General features: G+C 48.3%; 2 protein-coding genes across 2 annotated transcripts in view; one reads left to right on the forward strand and one right to left on the reverse strand.

Moving 5' to 3' along the window:
• Window positions 1–1,205: 1,205 nt before the first annotated feature.
• SUPT16H (SPT16 homolog, facilitates chromatin remodeling subunit) lies at window positions 1,206–20,050 on the forward strand. Its single transcript, XM_028701530.2, has 26 exons — window positions 1,206–1,366; window positions 5,134–5,226; window positions 5,329–5,499; window positions 5,626–5,778; window positions 5,863–6,009; window positions 6,756–6,907; window positions 7,430–7,602; window positions 8,159–8,249; window positions 8,357–8,430; window positions 8,625–8,737; window positions 9,324–9,389; window positions 9,797–9,892; window positions 10,073–10,188; window positions 10,314–10,467; window positions 10,775–10,902; window positions 11,462–11,597; window positions 11,762–11,888; window positions 12,179–12,297; window positions 13,345–13,470; window positions 13,593–13,705; window positions 14,252–14,327; window positions 15,165–15,334; window positions 15,813–15,942; window positions 16,429–16,558; window positions 17,698–17,778; window positions 18,882–20,050. Exons 1-26 carry the CDS (start codon window positions 1,301–1,303, stop codon window positions 19,043–19,045), a joined length of 3,165 nt encoding a protein of 1,054 aa, XP_028557363.1. The 5' UTR covers window positions 1,206–1,300; the 3' UTR covers window positions 19,046–20,050.
• The window catches only part of RPGRIP1 (RPGR interacting protein 1), a 39,868-nt gene continuing 38,284 nt past the window's right edge, over window positions 19,608–21,191 (reverse strand). Inside the window, exon 25 of the mRNA XM_077916925.1 lies at window positions 19,608–20,279. Within this exon, the coding sequence (XP_077773051.1) occupies window positions 20,164–20,279 (116 nt within the window). The 3' untranslated portion in view covers window positions 19,608–20,163. The remainder of the gene's footprint in view (window positions 20,280–21,191) is intronic.

Genomic DNA, 21,191 nt, shown 5'->3' on the forward strand with positions numbered 1-21,191 from the left:
TCCAGAATTCGGTCGCTTTTGAGAAACCTTCAGCTTCATTGGCTTGTAGGGAAACTTGATGGAATTTATTAACTGTTATTTAAAATATCATGAATGGATCATACTGTGGGGGGGGGACGACCCGAGTTATGGAAGAGTAGGAGCTCGTCTTGGCTTCCGCCTTTTGGCGTTTGTTTGTTTTAATAATAATAATAATTTTTTATTTATACCCCGCCCTCCCCAGCCAAGGCCGGGCTCAGAGCGGCTTAGAAGCAATAATAAAAACAAGATGAATGATTACAACTTAAAAACAAAAATAAAATACAACATTAAAATAATGGAACATTAAAATATTAAAATGTAGTCTCATCGCAGGAGGAGAAGGAAAGGAAAAAAGAAAGAGAGGGAAGGAGGGAGGGAATCAAATTTTGGGTGGAGGGGTTGGATAGGGAAGTTGCTGCTGTCCCAATCATAGCTACAGCAAAATCCTAAAACAATTCATTGCTATCTGTAGGTAAGCAAGGGAGGTTGGGGGAAGGCATATCGACCTCGGAAGTTCAAGCAGATGTGTCACTTTATATTCTTATCTCTAAGGGATCGAGGGGAGCAAGGTAGGCGGGGCTTGGGAAAGGCTCACGCGACCTCCGCTACTAAGATAGAGGGGCGGAGGGAGGGAGGGAGCGAACAGCTCCCTTGGTCACGTGCTCGGTTGGCGCCGGAGGGCGCGAAATCTGCGAAGAACGCAGCCAGAGCCGAGGCAGGCGGGCCCTGCTCACGTGACGCCGTAAAGGCTCGCGCGCCTCTTTGAGGCAGGCGCGCGACGTTGGCTGGGGGGCGGGGCTGAAGCGAGGCGCATGCGCGGCTGCCCCACTTTAAAGTGTGTGGGGGAGGAGCGGGGAGCAAACCCTGTGACGGAGCAATTAGGTCAACATTGCTGCTGTTGCACAGTTTATAGATATATTTAAAAAAATAATAATACAAAGCTATATTATTAGGTGTAAAACCAATATTGCTCATATTTAGATATGAGCACACAGGTTTTATTTACGACGTCCTCTGTTGTTGTTGTTTAATAAATAAATAAACAATAAACAAAATAAATAAATAATAACATTAAACGATACGCTAAATAAGCAACAACAGGAAGTTGCGTCGCGGGTCAAAGGGCCGCGGGAGGGAAGGGGCCGCGGGGGTTGGCCGAGGGAAGCGTTCACTTCCGGGGTCGGGGAGGTCGCGGCGGCGGCGGCTGCGGGGCGCGAGCGTGCGAGGAGGCGCGAGAGGAGGAGGCGGGGCTTGCGGAGGGCGCGGAGGAGCCGCTTCCATGGCGCTGAGTCTGGACCGCGAGGCCTACTACCGCCGCGTCAAGCGCCTCTACAGCAACTGGCAGGTGAGGGCGGCGGGGGTGGGGCGGAGGGAGAGAGCGAGGGGGGCGGGAGGCTGGGACGACTGAGGGACCCCCCCTCCCCACCCACCACATACCTCGGATGGGGTGGGGGAGACGAAAGGGGGACCGTTGTGCCCCATGGACGCCAAGGAAGCAGGAGGGATGGATTCCTATCTTGCACGCGCTTTTAAGATAAATAAATAAATAAAGGCGCCGGTATTCCACCTTTGCAAAAGTTCCAAGGTGCCCGGTAAAGAAAGGGGGCGGGGAGCGAGAAAAAGCTTAAAAATACATATTTGCATTTCCGTTCCCTTCCTTGCCCCGCTTCCTTGGCATCTCATGGTGTGTCCCCCTCCCTCCTTTCCTCTCTACGGTTTGTCAAATGCCATTTCTCTTTAATATTCCCTCACCAGTGGCTCCCCTCCCACCTCCGGTTTGATCAGGGATAGTGAATGTAAGCATTAAAAAAATAATAATAATAGGTTGAGGGCAGTACAGGTGTTGTAACGCTGTGCTTCTGCTCTGAACTCTCAGTAGGGTTTGCTTTAAGAAGCCGCTTTCTCTCTTAGTGTCCTGAGACTAAGTAGGGGAGCGGGTAATAACAATGATCTCCCTTGCAGGATGCTTGTAGTGATATAAATAAGGTAATACATGTAAAATGTTTAGTTGAGCAGTTGAAAGTGTGTGGGGGCATGCATTATAATTATTTAATTTTGGCTTCCCTTTCAACTATTTCTGGTCTCCTCCTTACAATAGCACAGTGCTCAGAAACGCTGCTTTTGTCCTAATGTGGCTGCTGTCTTTAACTGAGGGACTGATTTGCCTAGAGACACTAGGTAGTGTCTATCTTACTAATAATCCTCTCACTGTTGCCATAAACCCGTTTGTTTGTTTTTAAATTCCACTTTCTTCTGCTCTGTTGTCACATTTTTGCATTTCTTTTGCAGTCTCCCCTCTCTGTCATGTTAACATATCGAGTAATTATCTATATCCAATTTGTTTGTACATAATGTAAGATTTCTTGCTCTGCATTGTAAAAGCAGCTTCCATTGTAACTGATAATCCTGTATAGCAGGAGGAATGGAAACTTGTAGCCACCCAAATGTTGGTTCCTAGATCAGCCTCAACTAGTATGGCCAATAATCAAGGATGATGAAGACAGTTGTTGTCCAACAGCATCTGAAGGGTTGCCACTTCCCCATCCCTTTAGTTGAATGTGCAATGATCTTACTCAGATTTACGTGCTTGGCAAACCAAATAAAAAAAAAGTTAGAAAGGGGGCAGCTGTCCAAAGGGAGAAAAAACTGGCAATCCCATCTGTCAATCCACCAAATATATATTGACTATGTGCAATTTTGGCTTTAGGTGGCATTTCCAGATCATAACTCCCCCCACCCCCGTGCTTGTGCATAATGTGAAGGCTTACTATACACGTTTTGCTACTTTTCCAATATGCCATTCTATTGCTGTGTTGCCTGTTAACTCACCATGTGATTGTGTCCTTGTATATGACCATGCAGATTGCAGCTGTTGTTTTGCTCATCACATTCTGCTATCCTGATTGTGAGTGTGGTTGGGCAGTGCATGTTAATGGGCCGCTAATCAGCATTAAGCGACTCCATTGAAAATACATTAGTTGCAGGAGGTAGCAGTGAGTGTGCATGGTCTAGCTCCATGTGACCAGCATGTAACTTGCAAATCGTTTTTGTAACACTGGCAGAAGATACCAAGCTAGTGTTGGAGAATCTCTTGCAGCTGTTCTGGGCAAAAATGCAAGAGTGACCAGGGTGGAGATGCTGCATTTGGACGCAGAACTTGCAAAGATAACAGTGTTGAATTTCTTCCTATCCCCCAGTTCCTGTTATTTTACCACTCTCACCATCCTAAAATGAAAAGTAGGATTCGTTGCTTCCAGGACATATAAATGCCAAATGGGTCCATGTGGGTCAATTTATAGAGTCCCCCGGAAGAGCACTTCTAGGCTGTTTTGGATAAATTGCTTGTGCAGCCAGTGAAACCCAGGCACAGCGATTGGAAGCTTCACAGGAGAAACACCTTGCAAGCTATCATGTAGGACACAGGTAGCCAAAACTTATGAGCCAGATTTCCTAGTATCCTCACTATTTGTATGCTGTCTTTCCCAAAAATTGTGCCCAAAGTAGCTTAGCAAGGAGAACAGCAATACACATCAAGATCAGTCATCACAAGAACAATTTCATAGTAACAGGAATAATATAACAATAGGATAATATCAAATGTAACAACAGTATGGTGCCAGGGCTGTTCTAGAAAGGCGCAGCAAAATATAAGATTGCCCTCCCAACCTGCCATTCGGGCAACTCAGAAAAGTTGGTAGCAATAATCAATACTGGGACCAAGGCAGGGGTTAGTGAATAATAATAGGATACATTTGGGGAGAAAGCAGGAACTTTTGGAGGAATGGCAATAAGCAGCAGATCAAACAGTGGACGTGGCTTTCAGCTGTACAGAATTCTTTATATGTAGCTCTTATGCGTAGTTTGTTGGACTAGCCAAATTTGGTATGATGCCAAATTACAGATAGTGATGGAATCTTTCCAGCTTAAGGGAGAAAGTCTTGACATAGAGCACTATTCCTGCTTGCCTGTTGACGTGGAATTCTTTTATGAGCTGGGAGTAGTTGGACATTCCAGCTTTAGATTGCAGATTGTTCCCAGGGATGTTGATCCAAAAATACTAGTAGCAAGCTTCTCCATTCACTTCCTGTCTTCACCTCCCTCCTGGATGCTGTGTCCTATCTTGGTAGTGGGATTTCTCCCACATTTGATAATACTCTGTGTCTTTTTGAGACAGCGTGTCTAGCTGTTGAAAGCTTTCCTTTTGGTGCCGGGACAAGGAAATTTGGTTCACGGTGCATTTCCTTACCTTTCCCAGAAGAACATTCAGGACCCAAACAGGAAAATTGTGTTACCCCTTATAACAACCCTTCTCAGCCTGGTTCCCTCCAGGTGTTTGGAGGTTAGGCTCCCATTATCCTTGACCATTGAGCATGATGACTGAGGGTGATTGGAGTTGCTGTCTTAAGCATCTGGGGAGCAACAGGTTAGGGAACATTGTGTTATAATGCAATATTTAGTTATCATTGGTTCTCCCATTTCTGATGTGCATGCTCTTGCTTATGTGGCCAAAAAAAACTACCCACACGCAAGTCTGAGGTTTGTGCTGGCTTGGGCAGCCCTAATGGTTTTCAGAAGTATGAAAAGTGGGGGCAGGGATAGGAGGAGGGGACAAGAGTGGCTGGAATCCTGAATGACAGCACTCAATACTACAATACTTTGTTGCAGGTACCATTCTCCAAGTTCAGGCGGTAGTCCTTCAGGAAGTGTTCTGCTGTGATAAGGCATACTCTTTATTTGGTGTAGCTGCTTTAAGAGATTCACATACTTAATGAAATGACAAAAGCAGAATTACTGGTGACATTTTCCCCAGAGTAGCTGTGGGGGTAGAAAAGGCTGTGCTGAAGAAGTAATGGTGTTTGGTGACTGTTGGGGGAAGGATCTAGGGAAATAACAAGGTGCTAAAGCTGGAAACTGCTCCATTGTCAGAAGACAATGGTCAGCTGTTTCCCATTTTTCTTTCTTGTTTCTTCTTAGGAATTGTAATCTACTACTGTTGTTGGGAGGAGATCAGATCCTTCTCATGTGACAACAGCTGAGAGGCGAAATTCACTTGGGCTGGGTTTAATACAAATTTGTATGCACAGCACTATATGAGGCTTTGTTCTCTTGCAGAAAGGAGAAGACGAATATGCCACCATTGATGCTATTGTGGTCTCAGTTGGAGTAGATGAAGAGATTGTCTATGCCAAGTCCACTGCCTTGCAGGTGAGCGGGGGTGAGGCGTGCTCCTGCCTCAAAGTGACGTAATTATTAGGCAGAAAAGAGAAGAGTATCTTTGCTCCTCTTGGAATCCCCTTTCCCTTGCAGACATGGCTGTTTGGCTACGAACTCACCGACACGATCATGGTTTTCTGCGAGGACAAGATCCTCTTCATGGCCAGCAAGAAGAAAGTGGAGTTTCTCAAGCAGATTGCAAACAGCAAGAGCAACGAAAGCACCAACGGGGTGCCGGCTATCACATTGCTTGTGCGGGAGAAGGTGAGTGGGCCTCTATTTAGCCCTGTCCAGCGTTGCAGGTAATATGGAAGGAGAGAGCTTTGGGGCTGAAACGTGTAGAAACTGCTAACACTCCCCCCTGTTTCCTCTTTGTTCTCCCAACTCCAGAATGAAAGCAACAAGGGGAACTTTGACAAGATGATAGAAGCCCTAAAGGGCAGCAAGAACGGCAAACGCATTGGGATCTTTAGCAAGGACAAGTTCCCCGGGGACTTCATGAACAGCTGGAATGATGCTCTCAGCAAGGAAGGCTTTGAGAAGGTGAGGAGCACCAGCTCCGGCGTGTGGGTTTAGGAAGGTGGGTTGAATGCTGCTCTTGCTGATCCTCCTCTGACCCTGGTGCAGGTGGACATCAGTGCGGTGGTGGCCTACACGATTGCCGTCAAAGAGGATGGGGAGCTCGCCCTGATGCGCAAAGCAGCCGCCATCACTTCAGAGGTCTTCACCAAGTTCTTGAAGGAGCGTGTCATGGAGATAGTAGATGCTGATGAGGTGAGGAAGGAGCCTGGCCGTGAGTTTGACATCTTAGCTCAGATGCAAGGAGAATGTTGTCTAGGCTGGCATTACATATAGGCCTTGAGTAAAGTGGAGCAGGTGGGCTATTTTACCTAGGCTGGGGATGGGAAACCTGTGGCCATCCAGAGATTGTGAAATCCTCAGTTCCCACCATTCCCAGCCAGCATGGTCAGGGGTGATGGGAGTTGTAGTCCAATAACGAATGAGGGGCTACCATGTCTGACTTTGGCCCATTTTCTCTCTTGGATCAGTGGGTTTTCACAAGCAGTTTGGCCTCTGGCTACCAGGCCTATTTGCTGCTTTCTCCTACTGCATACTGGGCAGTTTGACATTAGCACATTCTCCCTGTTTCTCCTGGTCCATTTAAGATGGGACTCATTGCTAGGATAGCCATGCTGCCTTGGGAGAAGAGACAGGCTTGAGGTATACAGGCTGTGTATGCATGCTCTCTTTTTGTGTTAATGGTCAGTGGAAATACCGTACATCTTTAAGAGTCAGAGAAGAGAAATCCGCTGGAGAAACCACATTGCTGTAGTGCCCTAGGCGCATGCCTCTCTTCAGCAAAAGAATTGGGAAAACTGGCGTGTTGGTCTTGCGATGGTTGTGTATGTGTGTCAACCCTCTGGGGTTATAATTACCCTTTAGGCACTTGAGCCCCTACCCGCCCCCCACCAAATCCTCAAGTCTCTACTGACCTCTGAATCCTCTCTGTCCTCCGGCAGAAAGTGCGGCACAGCAAGTTGGCAGAGTCTGTAGAGAAGGCCATCGAGGAGAAAAAATACCTGTCCGGAGCTGATCCCTCCACTGTGGAAATGTGCTACCCTCCCATTATCCAGAGTGGAGGAAATTACAACCTCAAGTTTAGCGTTGTCAGGTAGGCAAATTCCCATGGGGGTAGTGCAGACTGTTCTCAGATCGCCAAGGAAAAGTGTTTCCCGGTTTGTAATTCATGCACTTCCTGAATGAGCGGGCACTCTTAGTTGGTTATTAATGGTTTGATTTTATTGTACTGGTTTCCATTCAAATGCAGCCTACTTAGGATTGTATCCTAAAACCTCTGGTCATGCAGCCTCCTTCCCTTTGGCGTTTTTATGATAATATATATTAAGAAACAGGACAGTGGAGAATGCTGAAACTTAATAGATTCCAGTTTGCCACTCTTCTATATCTCTTTCAATACATTTTTATCCCATCATACTCCAGGAAGCTCGGAGCAGCATATGTGGATCTTCTTTCCTAATTAAATAAAGGATGAGATTTGTTGGAGGCAAAAGTTCTGCATGGGAGTGCCAATTGTTTGTGTTTGAAGCTGCCTGTGTGTGGCTTGCCACTTGGCCTCTCCATATAGCTATCTGTTCTTAACCTTCCTCCCCCCGCTCTGTCTCTTTGTCCCCAGTGAGAAGGGCTACATGCATTTTGGTACCGTCACTTGTGCCATGGGCATCCGCTACAAATCCTACTGCTCCAACCTGGTACGCACGCTCATGGTGGACCCGCCCCAGGACACCCAGGACAACTACACCTTCCTGCTGCAGTTGCAGGAGGAGATGCTCAAAGAACTGCGGCATGGTGAGTGGCAGAAATGGGGTGCTTGGGCATGAAGGGATGCAGGTGGCGCAGTGCTCTAAACCACTGAGCCTCTTGGGCTTGCCGATCAGAAGGTCCGTGGTTCGAATCCCCGAGACGGAGTGAGCTTCTGTTTCTCTGTCCCAGCTCCTGCTAACCTAGCAGTTCGAAAGCATGTCAGTGCAAGTAGATAAACAGGTACCGCTGCAGTGGGAAGGTAAAGGTAAACAGCATTTCTGTGCGCTCTGGTTTCCATCACTGTGTTCCATTGCGCCAGAAGCGGTTTAGTCATGCTGGCCACATGAACCGAAAGCTGTCTGTGGACAAACGCTGGCTCCCTCGGCCTGAAAGCGAGATGAGCACTGCAACCCCACAGTCGCCTTTGACTAGACTTAACCATCCAGGGGTCCTTTACCTTTTTACCATTTGGGTGTGAGTGATGGTTGGAGTAGGCAGGGGTAGGGCAGGGGGCAAAGCCTGTTGAAGTGTCTATTTTTCCAGTAGGACCCAGCTTGCTCTTTCCCTCCTTGACTTCCCCCTCCCTCTCCGCTTATCCTAGGTGTAAAGCTGTGTGAGGTCTACGCTGCTGTCATGGATATGGTGAAGAAGCAAAAGCCAGAGCTCTTGAGCAAAATCACCAAGAACTTGGGGTAAAAAAAGGCTCTCCGTTGGAACAGAGGCATCCATCCTGCCAGTTTACAGGCTCACGAGTGGTTTGGTTGGAGGGTTCAGTGTTTTCCCTGCTCTTCTTTCCCAGGTTTGCCATGGGCATCGAGTTCAGAGAGAGTTCGCTCGTGATCAATAGCAAAAACCAGTATCGGCTCAAAAAAGGTGAGAACGTCCCTCCTCCAGATTTAAAAAGAAAGGATTGTAGAGCAGGAACGCAGCGGCAAGGATGTCCTGCTTAATTAATTCATTTGTATATATACTGTCATTTACGTTTTGGAAGTGAGTAGCTAACTTCCGCTTTTGAAAAGGTTTGTGGAGGCTCGCTGTCCTCTGAAGCTGTGTTCTGTCTGATGCAGGAATGGTTTTCAGCCTCAACGTAGGGTTCTCAGACCTCACCAACAAAGAAGGAAAGAAGCCGGAGGAGAAAACGTACGCATTGTTCATCGGGGACACGGTGCTGGTGGAAGAGGTACGAGGGGCACGAAGAAGGATGGGGATGTGGGAGGAACGTGAGTCATGGTGGAGAGACCACAGTGGACAGAGGGAGCAAGACCTTCAGAAAGTGTGACGTCTCATCCAGGGAGAAGACGCCTCCTATATTCAGTTCTGTTTCTGCCTTTGACAAGAAGGCATTGTCTCATCAATGCTCTCAGTAGGCCTGTACCGTGAGAGCATGATCAGCAACCCCAGCCAACCCCCTTTCCGTTCATTCTTCTCCCAGACTTTGCTCTTTCCCAATTCCCTGCACTCTTACTTAGCTGTGAAAGGAAGTTGCATTGGGGGCTGGGCAAACCTTTCTCAGCTACAAACAAAGAGTCCATGGAGTCCTGCCAGACATACATAGCTTGGAACATCCCATCTCATTTGCCCCCTGTTCATTCCCAGAGTTCCAGCTGACTTGCTCTGTTTCTCCTTGCACTCTGCGCCCCATCTGCAGGTGACCAATTTGTACACCTTAACCCCCTGAGTACACCTCCCTCACCTAAACATGCAGGATGGTGGGGAGCTCTATGCTCACATTGTCTGTGATGATACTGTTACTTTTCCTCCTCCAGGATGGTCCAGCTACTCTCCTGACTTCTGTCAAGAAGAAGGTCAAGAATGTCAGTATTTTGCTCAAGGTAAGTCCTGGTGCAAGTCTTAGGCGCTTGACATGTGGTTTGCTCTGTGGTATGGTCAGGAAAAAGCATTGTAGTTTTGAAAAACTTGCAGTTAGAGCAGGAGCAGATTTGTTACCTATTGGTATTTTGAAATCCTGATAAGTTCTCTTAAGGTTCTAACCCTCGTTGTTGAGGACGTGCTTTTGTTTTGAGCATGAAAATAACATGCAGGCAATTCAGAACAAAAAGGGGCGTCCAGTGTTGTAATTTCTTCTTGTTTTTAACTGCTAAATAAAACATTTTGAAGGAAATTTATGAACAAGGATATTGTGGAATAAGTTTGGGAACGAAAGCCTAGCTTGAGGAAGGCGAAACAAGTGTATGTGCTTATGTGGGTGTAGGTTCTAAGTTCTGCTTTTTTATTCTAGAAAGAGGATGAAGAGGAGGAGGAGGAAGAAGACGATACGGAGGGAATACTGCTTGGCCGTGGTTCCAGGGCAGCTCTGCTGCCAGAAAGAACTCGGGTATAGAAGGCTTGAGTGGATGGGGGGGGGGGGGAGGCGGGTTAAGTATTCAAGGGCTGAGAAAAGGTTGCCTCCAGGAGGGAAGCTGCCTGTATTCAGCTTGAAGAGGGGGGTGTCTGGCAAATGGTATGTGGGCAAATAATAGACTTGCCGTCTTCCGTCTTCCTTCCTCCGATCCAGAATGAACTGACAGCTGAGGAGAAGCGCCGGGCGCACCAGAAGGAGCTGGCTGCCCAGTTAAATGAAGAAGCCCGGAGGAGGCTGACGGAACAAAAGGGAGAGCAGCAGATCCAGAAGTGAGTAGAAGCAATTTGGGCTTCCGTTGCTTGTAAAGTGGCTACCTTCTGTCAAGGTCAGGAGTAGCTGCCTAGAAGCCCCTGCTGCTTGGCTCAGGTTTCTTCACCTTTCTGGTCCCTTGCAGGGCTCGTAAGTCAAACGTCTCCTACAAAAACCCGTCTCTGATGCCAAAGGAGCCTCACATCCGGGAGATGAAGATCTACATTGACAAGAAGTACGAGACGGTCATCATGCCTGTCTTTGGCATCGCCACCCCTTTCCACATTGCCACCATCAAGGTACGGCAGCTGCAGCAACTGGGGGCCTCGATGCCTGCTGTGTCTTGGGATAGATGCCGGTCGCCAGCTCAGCAGTTGAGTTGGGTGACGAAATGGCTTTGAAATGGGGATTAGCAGCCAACAGAACCTTCCCCAAAGAAAATGCACTGGCACTCTTCTTCGCAAAGTTGTCGTCACAACTCTGATTTGTGTGTAGAAAAGGCGCTCGGGGCAGGGACAGGAGTGGGCTTTGCATGACGGGGGTATATATATGTGAAAGGTGATTCTCAAATCAATAAACAATTAAACCCCCTCCCCTTCCTTACAGAACATCAGTATGTCAGTGGAGGGCGACTACACCTACCTGAGAATCAACTTCTACTGCCCGGGCAGTGCTTTGGGTCGCAACGAAGGCAACATCTTCCCCAACCCGGAAGCCACCTTTGTGAAAGAAATGTGAGTCGCTCTTGCATAGTCTGCACCAACCGCAGGGTCTAGTCAAGAAGCCTTATTGCCCTGCGAGCCCCACACCTCTTTATGAGTCACCTCTTGCATTTTTGCGGGGCTTGAGATTTGGTGTCTGTACGTCTTGCTCTGCAGATTCATTGCTGTGGGTCTTGGGAGCATGCCCAGTGGCTCATCCCATTCATGCAATGGAGGTCAATGACCTTCCTTTTCCTTTAGCTTTGCCTCATGAGCATGCTGCATTTCAGCTGTCAGAACGCCTGATTTGCCTACACAAGTTCCCAGGCTCGATGCTGGTATTTCTAGGCAGGGTCTGAAACGGCTGCTTGTCAGTGAGCTAGGTGGGCCTGTGGTCTGATTCTGTATAAGGCTGCCTCCTAAGCTGCTTCTATGAGGCCTCAGTAGAGTTTTGTATTTTTCAGTCCCGTCGTTCTTTCTGCCCTTCCAGTAGCAGGTTCTGGGTGAGTCTTCTCAAAGCTCCCCCTCTATCCAAAAGGAACTGGGCCCGCGTGTTGTAGCCACACAACTCTGCTTTTCTTCCCCCTCCCAGAACATATCGGGCATCCAATATAAAAACACCTGGGGAGCAGATGGTGCCAGCTCTCAACCTCCAGAACGCCTTCCGCATCATCAAGGAGGTTCAGAAGCGCTACAAAACCCGTGAGGCTGAGGAGAAGGAGAAGGAGGTGAGGCCCAGAGGAACTTCCTTGCACACCTTCCCGAAGAATTGTTGAGAAACTGCAGCGACCGAAAGGACCCCTTGGGTTGGGGAGATGGCTCTTGGGAGGGTGATGGTGGAGTTATGTGGGAATTCCACCCTGACATGGCTGTTCGCTTTCTGTTTCCCCAGGGAATTGTCAAGCAAGACTCTCTAGTGATCAACCTAAACCGCAGCAATCCCAAGCTGAAGGACCTTTACATCCGCCCCAACATCGCCCAGAAAAGGATGCAGGGGTCTCTGGAGGCCCACGTAAATGGTACAGAAGTCTGTGGGATGCCTAGAACTGCCTTTTGGAGGCAGACAAGTGTTCATACCCTTGAGGCCAGGAGGAGTTCATTGAGAGGACCTCTTTCGTAAGGGATTTTGGCCAAACTCTCATAAATGATCCCATACCTAGGTTCATTCCAGCTCTACCCATCGGCTTCTTTCTCATCCTCTTGTGCTGGGGGTGGGCGGGCAGTAACTAGCACCCACCGTGCCAGCAACTCCGGCTCAACCATCAGCTGGGAGCAGGCGGCTTCCTTCTCTGACACGCCTTCTTTGCAGGTTTCCGCTTCACCTCGGTGCGTGGGGACAAAGTGGACATTCTGTACAACAACATCAAGCATGCCGTGTTTCAGCCCTGCGATGGGGAGATGATCATTGTGCTACACTTTCACCTCAAGGTAGCTATCCAGCTTAAAAGGGACGCGGGTGGTGCTGTGGTCTAAACCACGGAGCCTCTTGGGCTCACCGATCAGAAGGTTGGCGGTTTGAATCCCTGTGACGGGGTGAGCTCCCGTTACTCTGTCCTGGCTCATGCCAACCTAACAGTTTGAAAGCATGCCACTGCAAGTAGATAAATAGGCACTGCTGCAGCGGGAAGGTAAACAGTGTTTCCGTGCGATCTTGTTTCTGTCACGGTGTTCCGTTGCACCAGAAGTGGTTTAGTCATGCTGGCCACATGACCCAGAAAGCTGTCTGTGGACAAACACCGGCTCCCTTGGCCTGAAAGTGAGATGAGCGCCGCAACCCCATAGTCGCCTTTGACTGGACTTAACCGTCCAGGGGTCCTTTACCTTTACCTGCTATCCAGCTTAAGTTAGGAGGACTTAAGAGGCGTTATTATACCAGGCTGTTGTGGATCATCCCCCATCAATGTCTTACTTGAAGCAAAGGTGCAGTTCCCCTTCCTTGCTCCTAGAATTTGGATTCGCTGCAGAATTGCTTTCCCCCAGAAAACCCATGTCCTTGTAAAAAGAAGCTTGGAAATAAGCTTGTAGTAGGTGTCGCTTGCTTTGATGAAGTCATAGCTAATTAAAACTTTTGATATTTGGGATGGGGGTGTAAGAAGGAAGAGAGAAGAGCGACTGCTTCTGACATAGCTCAGTCGGTAGAGCATGAGACTCTCAGGGTCATGGGTTCAAGCCCTGCGTTGGACAAAAAATTCCTGCATTGCTGGGGGTTGAACTTATATGACCCTTGTGGTCCCTTTCAACTCTGCAATTCTTTAATTTTCTGGTTTTGAAAATTCTTCCCCCCAAGCCAGTATAAGCATAATAAAGTGGGTAAAATAACTGCCCCAGAAGTGCAAACTTATCCCTTATGCTGGCCTTAGCTTTTAATTGGTGCAAAACCTATGTGGCCCAAGCAACAGCATTCCGCTTGTTTGCTGGTAGTGCGCACAAATGTGCAGACCCTGCTTAACTCCCTTCTCTCCCCCTGCACCCCAGAACGCCATCATGTTTGGCAAGAAGCGCCACACCGATGTGCAGTTTTACACGGAGGTGGGCGAAATCACCACCGACCTGGGCAAGCACCAGCACATGCACGACCGCGACGACCTCTACGCCGAGCAGGTGAGAGAGGGGGCTGCTTGTGGCCCTGTCCTGGGGGAGGGGGGAGCAGGGGCGGAAATCTGATCCCGGCAGAGCTAACTCCGGGCTGCGTGGCCGATCCCGATTGATCCTGTTTGGCACAGATGGAGCGCGAGATGAGACACAAGCTGAAAACGGCATTCAAGAATTTCATTGAGAAGGTGGAGTCTCTGACCAAGGAGGAACTGGAATTTGAGGTGCCCTTCCGGGAGCTGGGGTAAGGACCCCTGTGACAGGGCAACTTCTGTTTTGCAGGACAATAAAACACGTATAGTTTGAGCTGAGCTTCCAGGATTCTTCTGAGTAGGAGAGGGGATGGCTGGGGATCAGGGGATGAATTACACAAGGAGAAAATACACAGGGGGCAAGGAATTGTGGTGCCATTGGAATATCCAGCTTACGTAAATGGACTATAGAGTGAGTGCATGCATACACACAGTCTATTTCCACCCTACCTTTTGCCTCAGGGAACCAGGAAAGCACCATTTGACTAGTAGTAGGAACTAGTGGTGGCGAGGAGGAAATGCACCACATTTGTGAAATTTCCTAACTTCTAAATCATGCAGCAGAAGCTGCTGGGGGCATATTTTTTCCTGAGGAACTCCACGCCCTCATTATATTCTGACTTTGCAGACACTCAAGGCCTTACTTGAACGGGCAGCTTGGTTGCAAACGTTGAGATAATTGGCTGTTTCTCCTGCACTAGCTGCTTCACACTCTTCTTCTTCTTCTCTCTCCCCCAATCCCCAATTTGTCACGGCAGGTTCAACGGCGCCCCCTACAGAAGCACTTGCCTGCTCCAGCCAACCAGCAGCGCCCTGGTGAATTGCACTGAGTGGGTGAGTGTGAGCTTGTGTTTGACTGGGGAGAGCACAAGTTGAACACCTCTTGGAGGAATATCCTCAGCTTTCTCTCGATCACAGAGACCTTTTAAAATGAAAACTCTTAATTATCAGAAATTGGCATGATTTTGACCCTCTTGCATGAGACTGAAACGGATCTAGGAAATCAAAATTGTTTCAGGCTTAGTTGTTTTTCATTTTTGTTGTCCAGGTATTTGGGTAGTACCCGTAACTGGGTGTTTGTATTCTGACTTTTTAAAAACAGGCTTAGATATCTTTATCATTTTAACTTTGGTTGTAAGTCACTTTGGGGCTTTTCATAGTGGGAAAGCAATATATAAATGTAATAAACTTATGAAGAAACCATGAGCCTTAAAATTGGTCTTCGTTGGAGGGTATGTTGGCCTACTAACAAAAGTCCGGCAAGGAGATCCCTCTTTTACACAGACATTATTTTGTGCTCTCAGTACAGTGGTACCTCTAGCTGCACACACCTCTGGATACGTATCTTTCGGGCTACGCACGCGGCAAACCCGGAAGTAACGGAAAGGTTTCCGCTGCACGCGCATGCGCAAAACAGGCACCTCTGGATGTGAATGTTTCAGGGTAAGAACGGACCCCCGGAACGAATTAAATTCATATCCAGAGGTACCACTGTAGTGATATTTGCTTACTGTTCTTCACGGTCTGTTGGGATCAGAACAGCACTGGAGGTTCAAGAACAGAAATTTGAGGTGGTTGTGGATGGAGCTGCCTCACCCCAGCCCACTTCTGCCACTCTGAATTATTTTGAGATTTTAGACAGCTAATGCTTCCTCTCTGTTCTGCCTCCAGCCTCCATTTGTGGTGACACTGGATGAGGTGGAGCTGATACATTTTGAGCGTGTGCAGTTCCACCTGAAGAACTTTGACATGGTCATCGTCTACAAAGACTACAGCAAAAAGGTCACAATGATCAACGCCATTCCTGTGGCTTCACTCGACCCCATCAAGGAGTGGCTCAAGTGAGTGCCCTGGGGAGTGGGGTTAGGGGTTGGGAATGTTCTTGGATCACCCTGCAGGCAGCTGCTGGCAGCATTCCTCTGTTAAGTTATTGCTGGAAGGCCCCTCAGAATTGCCTTCTGCTCCCTCCTGTCTCATCACCCCCCCAAAAAAGTGCTCAAAAGAGATAGTGCTAGCAGCTACAGATTAGAACATGTCCATTTTTTACCTCTGCGAAAGTGGTTGGGTCAGAAGTCCTCTTTGAAGACTGCATTGCCTCTTCAAGCAATGCAGAATGAAACTGCAGCTATCTCCGCCCCCCCTCCCCACTTGCCATAATCGAAAAGCTATGGGAGAATATTTACTCCACCCTCATATGAACGAGCTTTGGAAGCAAGTTAGTAGCTACAGGAGCAAGTTAGTGCTATTTTGGAAGGTGGATGTGAGCCCACCTTTCTGCTGACTCTGTGCATTCATCTCTTCCTTCTCCACCCACATCAGCTCTTGTGACATTAAGTACACAGAAGGAGTACAATCCCTTAACTGGACCAAAATCATGAAAACTATTGTGGACGACCCAGAAGGCTTCTTTGAGCAAGGGGGCTGGTCATTCCTCGAGCCCGAAGGAGAGGTATGTTGAGCAGGCACGTAAAGGGGCAGCTGGAAAACAGGGAACAAGACCTCATCTTTAGCTGTTAGGTTGTTACCTTTTCTCAAAAGGCTGAATGGGTTTGTACGGGAGTTGGGGATTTTTGGAAATTCCTGCTCAGAAGCTGGTGCAACAGGAAACGAGTGTCGGGATAAAGAATCCTGCATTAGCCCAACTTTTGCATCCCCACAAAAAACGAAAGCAACCCTAATGCAGGGGAAGGACCGTAGCTCCATGGTAGAACATCTGTTCTGCAGGCGGAAGGTCCCTGTTTTGATTCCTGCAATCTCTAGGTAGGGCTGAAACACCTCTGATACTGGGAGACCCACTGCCGGTCAGGGTGGACAGTGCTAAGTTGGATGGACCAACAAACTTGACTTCATATTCCTATCCAAAACTTTCTGTTAGCGGAATGGAACTCATGAGACTCCAGCAACGTAGTTAAGAGTCTTCTTCCTTCTCCTGCAGGGAAGTGATGCTGAGGCCGGGGAGTCGGAATCTGAGATTGAGGACGAGACCTTCAACCCTTCTGAGGAAGAGTATGAAGATGAGGAGGAGGACAGTGACGAGGACTATTCTTCTGAGGCAGAGGACTCTGGTGAGGGGAAACAGCCAGCCACAGGCCCAATGAGAGCAGCCCTCGCTTCCCCTTGGGTCTTGGTTTTTCAGCACACCCAGTACACACACACACAAGCACCCTGTACTCAGGTTGTTCCTGGGCTGTTTTCCTCCAGCACTTCGACTCCCTACCTGTGTGTGGATGCACATTTCACTGTTCCCCTTGCTCTTTAAACACGTTCTGCTCAAGCACCCATATCCAGCAACCTTTTCTGCACAGCCAGTTCTCCTGAGCCAAATTGTGTGGGCCACCCTTCCTTTCCGAGGGAAGTCACTCATCTTTGCTTTCTTCATTTTTTATAAAAGCAGTAGCATCACCATTTCCTTTTAAAACCTTGGGAGCTGGTCACTGATGGAGGACTGTGTCTGTATGTGTCCCACACACACCAGCATGACCTGAATAGAAACTTAGAGAAAGCTGCTTGGGTTGCGATCCAGTTGTGTGGCATAATATGTCCTAGATGCTGTTGCAGCAGCATCAAAAAGGGCTCTGTGCCCTGTCTTGCCCGCCTCCCTTTCTCTGCATCATTCATGGTGTTGTAGCATAACAAAAGTTTCACATTATTGCTCAGAAAGTTTACCCGGGGTGTCGTAGTGTGTGAAAACATTTTGATCAGCGATGTGCTGAAACGGGCACCGACTGCAGATCCAGCTTAAGAAATCTCATGGGAGAGCTATTTAGTCCTTCCCTTGTGAAATGTCTTGAAATAGTAGCTCTGTTCTTTGACTCTTAAAACACACACTAACTCCCAAAGTCTTTGGAAACTCATAGAACCGGAGCTGTTCTAAGGCTGCAAACGTAACCGCAGGTACACAGAGCAAATCCCATTGATCCCAGTGAGTCTTACATCTGAGTAAACAGGCATCCTGCTGTACTGTAAGTTAGTCGAACACTCATTCCTGACCTGGTACCCAAAGTCCCCGTTGATCATTAAGTGGGAGCTAAGTGACGCTAACTTGGTCTGTTTGCATCCTATTATCACTGGAGAACCTGAAATCAAAGACAGAGCCTGGCAAAATCTGGGGGACTGCAGGTTGCTCCTCTATCAGGGTCTCCATCGTCACCCCACTTCCTCCTTGGTTGCATGGCAACTAATTCTGAGCCTCTCCCACTTTCAGCCGATTACTCCAAGGAGTCCATGGGCAGCGAGGAGGAGAGCGGGAAAGATTGGGACGAGCTGGAGGAAGAAGCGCGGAAAGGTGAGAGAACCTTTGCTCAGCCCAACTTGGTGCAGAGGCGGGCAGCTTCTGGGCTCGCTGCTTTGAGCGTTTGTAAGGCCATTTGCAGGAGCAACAATGGGTCCCAGGGAAGGATCTGGAGGCGCATGAGGGCTGCTTCCTTGGTTCTGGCCAACGTCTGGATAACTGACTGCTTGAGAGGTGTATGTATGCCACCTTTGGTTCCACAAAGGAAGAAACAAAAAGGCAGGATATATCCCCAGTTTGTGGGGAATCCGCCACAAGGGAGGCTGCTGTTGCACCCAGGACCTGAATGCAGGCTTCTCGACAGCACCTGCCTGACCACTGCGACAGCAGGACGCTGATATGGAATGGGCCTTTGACCTGATACGGCAAGGCTCTTCTTAAGTTCTAAAAAATACTTTGGGGAGCTGTATCAAGAATTGGAAGCCAGTGCTTCTCTAGATGTGTTGGATTCCCACAGCCACAATGGCCAATGTTCAGGGCTGATGGGAGTTGTAGTAGGGCTGTAAGGGTGTAATCCTCTAAAGGTCTAACTGCGCTGGCTGCCAGTTATTTTCCGGGCCCAATTCACAGTGCTGGTTTTGACCTATAAACACTTTAGGACTGCCTCTCTCCATATGAACCGACCCTGACCCCAAGATCATCCTCTGAAGCCCTTCTTCATGCGCTTCCTTCATGAAAGGTCCAGAGGATGGCAACACAAGAACAGGCCTTTTCTGCAACAGCTCCCCATTTGTGGAATGTTCTCCCCAGACAGATTCACCTGGCACCTTTGCTATATACATTTAGGTGCCTGGTGAAAACGTTCCTCTTTAACCATCCCTTTGGCGATTGACATCCGATGCCCTTTTAAATGTGTTGTGGGGGTTATTTGTTTGTTGTTTTTACTGTGGATTTTGTGATTTATTAATATGTTGTGATCTGCGGATGAAGGGCGGCATACAGATTCAATAAATTAGTAAAGGTGCTTAGCCTAGCACCAGCAAGTATCTCATAATATATGTGCCCAGCCATGAGAAATAGCCATGAGTTGACTACAGGAATGTAGGTATCTTCTTTTCCCACCACCACTGAGTCCTGTCCTTTGCATCTCTCTGCAGCTGACCGCGAGAGCCGATACGAGGAGGAAGAGGAGCGCAGCCGCACCATCAGCCGGAAGAGGAAGGTCCCATCGTCATCGTCCCAGAGTTCGAGGCACCACCGCAGCTCCCACAGTCGCAGCCCCGGCCGAAGCTCGGGCCCCTCCAAGAAGAAGAGGAAGTAAACCGCAAGCCCTTCCCACCCGCCAATCTTTAGGGGGTTTGGGCTTTCAAGGCCTCATCCAGCAGCCAACGTTTAGGGCACGAGGGGCAGCCAGCCAGCCCCTCCCCACAAACTTCTCCCCTCTTTCTCTCACGCACCCTCACCCTCTTCTTCTGTTTCTCTGGGGAGTATTTTGCTTTTGTTCCTTGAGTCTCTCTTTTTCCCTCTCTGACCATTTGTACGGACCAATCAGCTGCGAGAGAATGCCAGGCCCTGCGGTTACGTCAACCACGGATGCAAACTCTGCCGAGGAGGAAAGGTGGGGGGGGGGGGAGGCTCAGGAATCTGGTGTCCGTGATCTGCTGTTCCCACCTACCCTTTTCTGTCACCTGCCCCTTGGCCTCTCCATTCCCGCTTACATCTCTTCCCCGACTCTCGGTGTCTTTGTTCTCGGACGGATTGGGGGCAGGGAGGCGCAGGTTGCCCTGAGATCTACTCCAGAACCAGAGCATGTACTTCAGCAAAATGAACTGTGCAACTTTTTGTGGCATTTTGTGCTGGGGCAAGGGTGGTTGCGTTCCATGTTTTTGAAGCAGAACCCCCCCCCCCCCGGGTGGTAGAGGAATCCCACCTTGGAACAGTGACACAGAAGAGGGCAAGAGTTTTTGAACAGGTGGGAGACCAGGGGAACGCAACTGAATGACAAGGGTTCTTGCTTTCTCTTTTTTAAAAAAGACAAAAACGTCAGGCACTGTCTGTATTTATCTGTTTCCTTGGCTGCAGAGTCTGGTCTCCAGTGAGCAAGTGTTTTAGGGACAAGGGGTAGGGGGTTGAATGCTTTGTCTGCCCTCTGCCTCCCTTCTCTCCTGTGGGGAAGGGGGGGAGTCAGTGATCCACCCATGGGAGGGCAGGGAAAGGCTTTTTCAAAATTCCTTTCTCCCCAACCCCCTCCATCCCGTAGCAGTTAGCACTCTCGGTATTTTTGACTTTGGAAAAAAACTGATCAATAAAAATGTTTTTTTAAGTATTTGGAAAGTTTATTCGTTGGCTTCGTCCTTGTCTTTTGTGTCAAACGCCCCAAAGCATCTTTTTGGTCATGGAATCCTGTTAAGTTTCTGTCGTCTTCACCCGTTCAGCTTATCATTCCTCACTGCTCTTCCTTTTGCCTGCCCAGTAAATGGCTCTCAGGGCAGAAGCTGCTTCCATGGACACTTTCAGCTTCCCAATGTTGGCGTCAGGATCAAAAGGACTGATAACTAGAATGACAAGGTTAAAATAGTTGTTTGTGTGCAAGAGATGTGGAACCAAGTCTGTTATTACTGAAGAAAGCAGGAGAGTCTCAGTCTTCATTTACAAGGACTAAGGTTCTAGCACCCACTCCTATTGTGGGTGCATGAGGGAACCTGCAAATGCCGGTGAATTTGAATTTTATTATTACGGTCACAGACCAGTTCCAGCTCACTTACAATATCAGGAAAATCATAAAACACAACAGGAATACATTGAATTGCAGTTGGGTATAACAGAGACAATACAGATATAGCGGCAGTTAAAAATATACAGTGGTACCTCGGGTTACATACGCTTCAGGTTACAAACTCCGCTAACCCAGAAATAGTACCTTGGGTTAAGAACTTTGCTTCAGGATGAGAACAGAAATCGTGCTCTGGCAGTGCGGCAGCAGCGGGAGGCCCCATTAGCTAAAGTGGTGCTTCAGTTTAAGAACAGTTTTAGGTTAAGAACGGACCTCTGGAACGAATTAAGTACTTAACCCGAGGTACCACTGTTTATTAAATCTTGATCACTTTAAATTGTCATTTAAAACCTTAATAATTTTGGTAGAACAGCTTGTTCCCTAAGTTTTACGGCAGTCGCACAGAATTTGGCCACCCTTAGCGTGATCTCTAGATCCTTGTCCTCTAGTTTTAGACATTGAAGTTCGGACCCATTTGGAGATTTGCAAATGCTGGTTTTTAAATATTGCACAATCCATTGTCGATAAAATGCAGCGACCAAAGGAGATTGTCATTACAGCTATTAGGGCTGGTTTGAAATGGTGGGTCCAGAACAAGTGGCATAGCAAGCTGGCATAGTTGTAGACCAGCCTTCCCCAAACCTGGTGCCCTCCAGATGTCGGGATGCAACTCCCAGCATCTGTGGCTAGTGCT

Source organism: Podarcis muralis, chromosome 13 (genome assembly GCF_964188315.1).
Source record: "Podarcis muralis chromosome 13, rPodMur119.hap1.1, whole genome shotgun sequence".
Taxonomy (NCBI): Eukaryota; Metazoa; Chordata; class Lepidosauria; order Squamata; family Lacertidae; genus Podarcis; species Podarcis muralis.

Coding starts and splice junctions, on each gene's coding strand:
- SUPT16H (XM_028701530.2), top strand. CDS start 1,301: ATGGCGCTGAGTCTGGACCGCGAGGCCTACTACCGCCGCGTCAAGCGC. Junction 5,779..5,862: donor GCAAGGAAGGCTTTGAGAAG/GTGAGGAGCACC, acceptor ACCCTGGTGCAG/GTGGACATCAGTGCGGTGGT. Junction 10,903..11,461: donor GCCACCTTTGTGAAAGAAAT/GTGAGTCGCTCT, acceptor TCCCCCTCCCAG/AACATATCGGGCATCCAATA.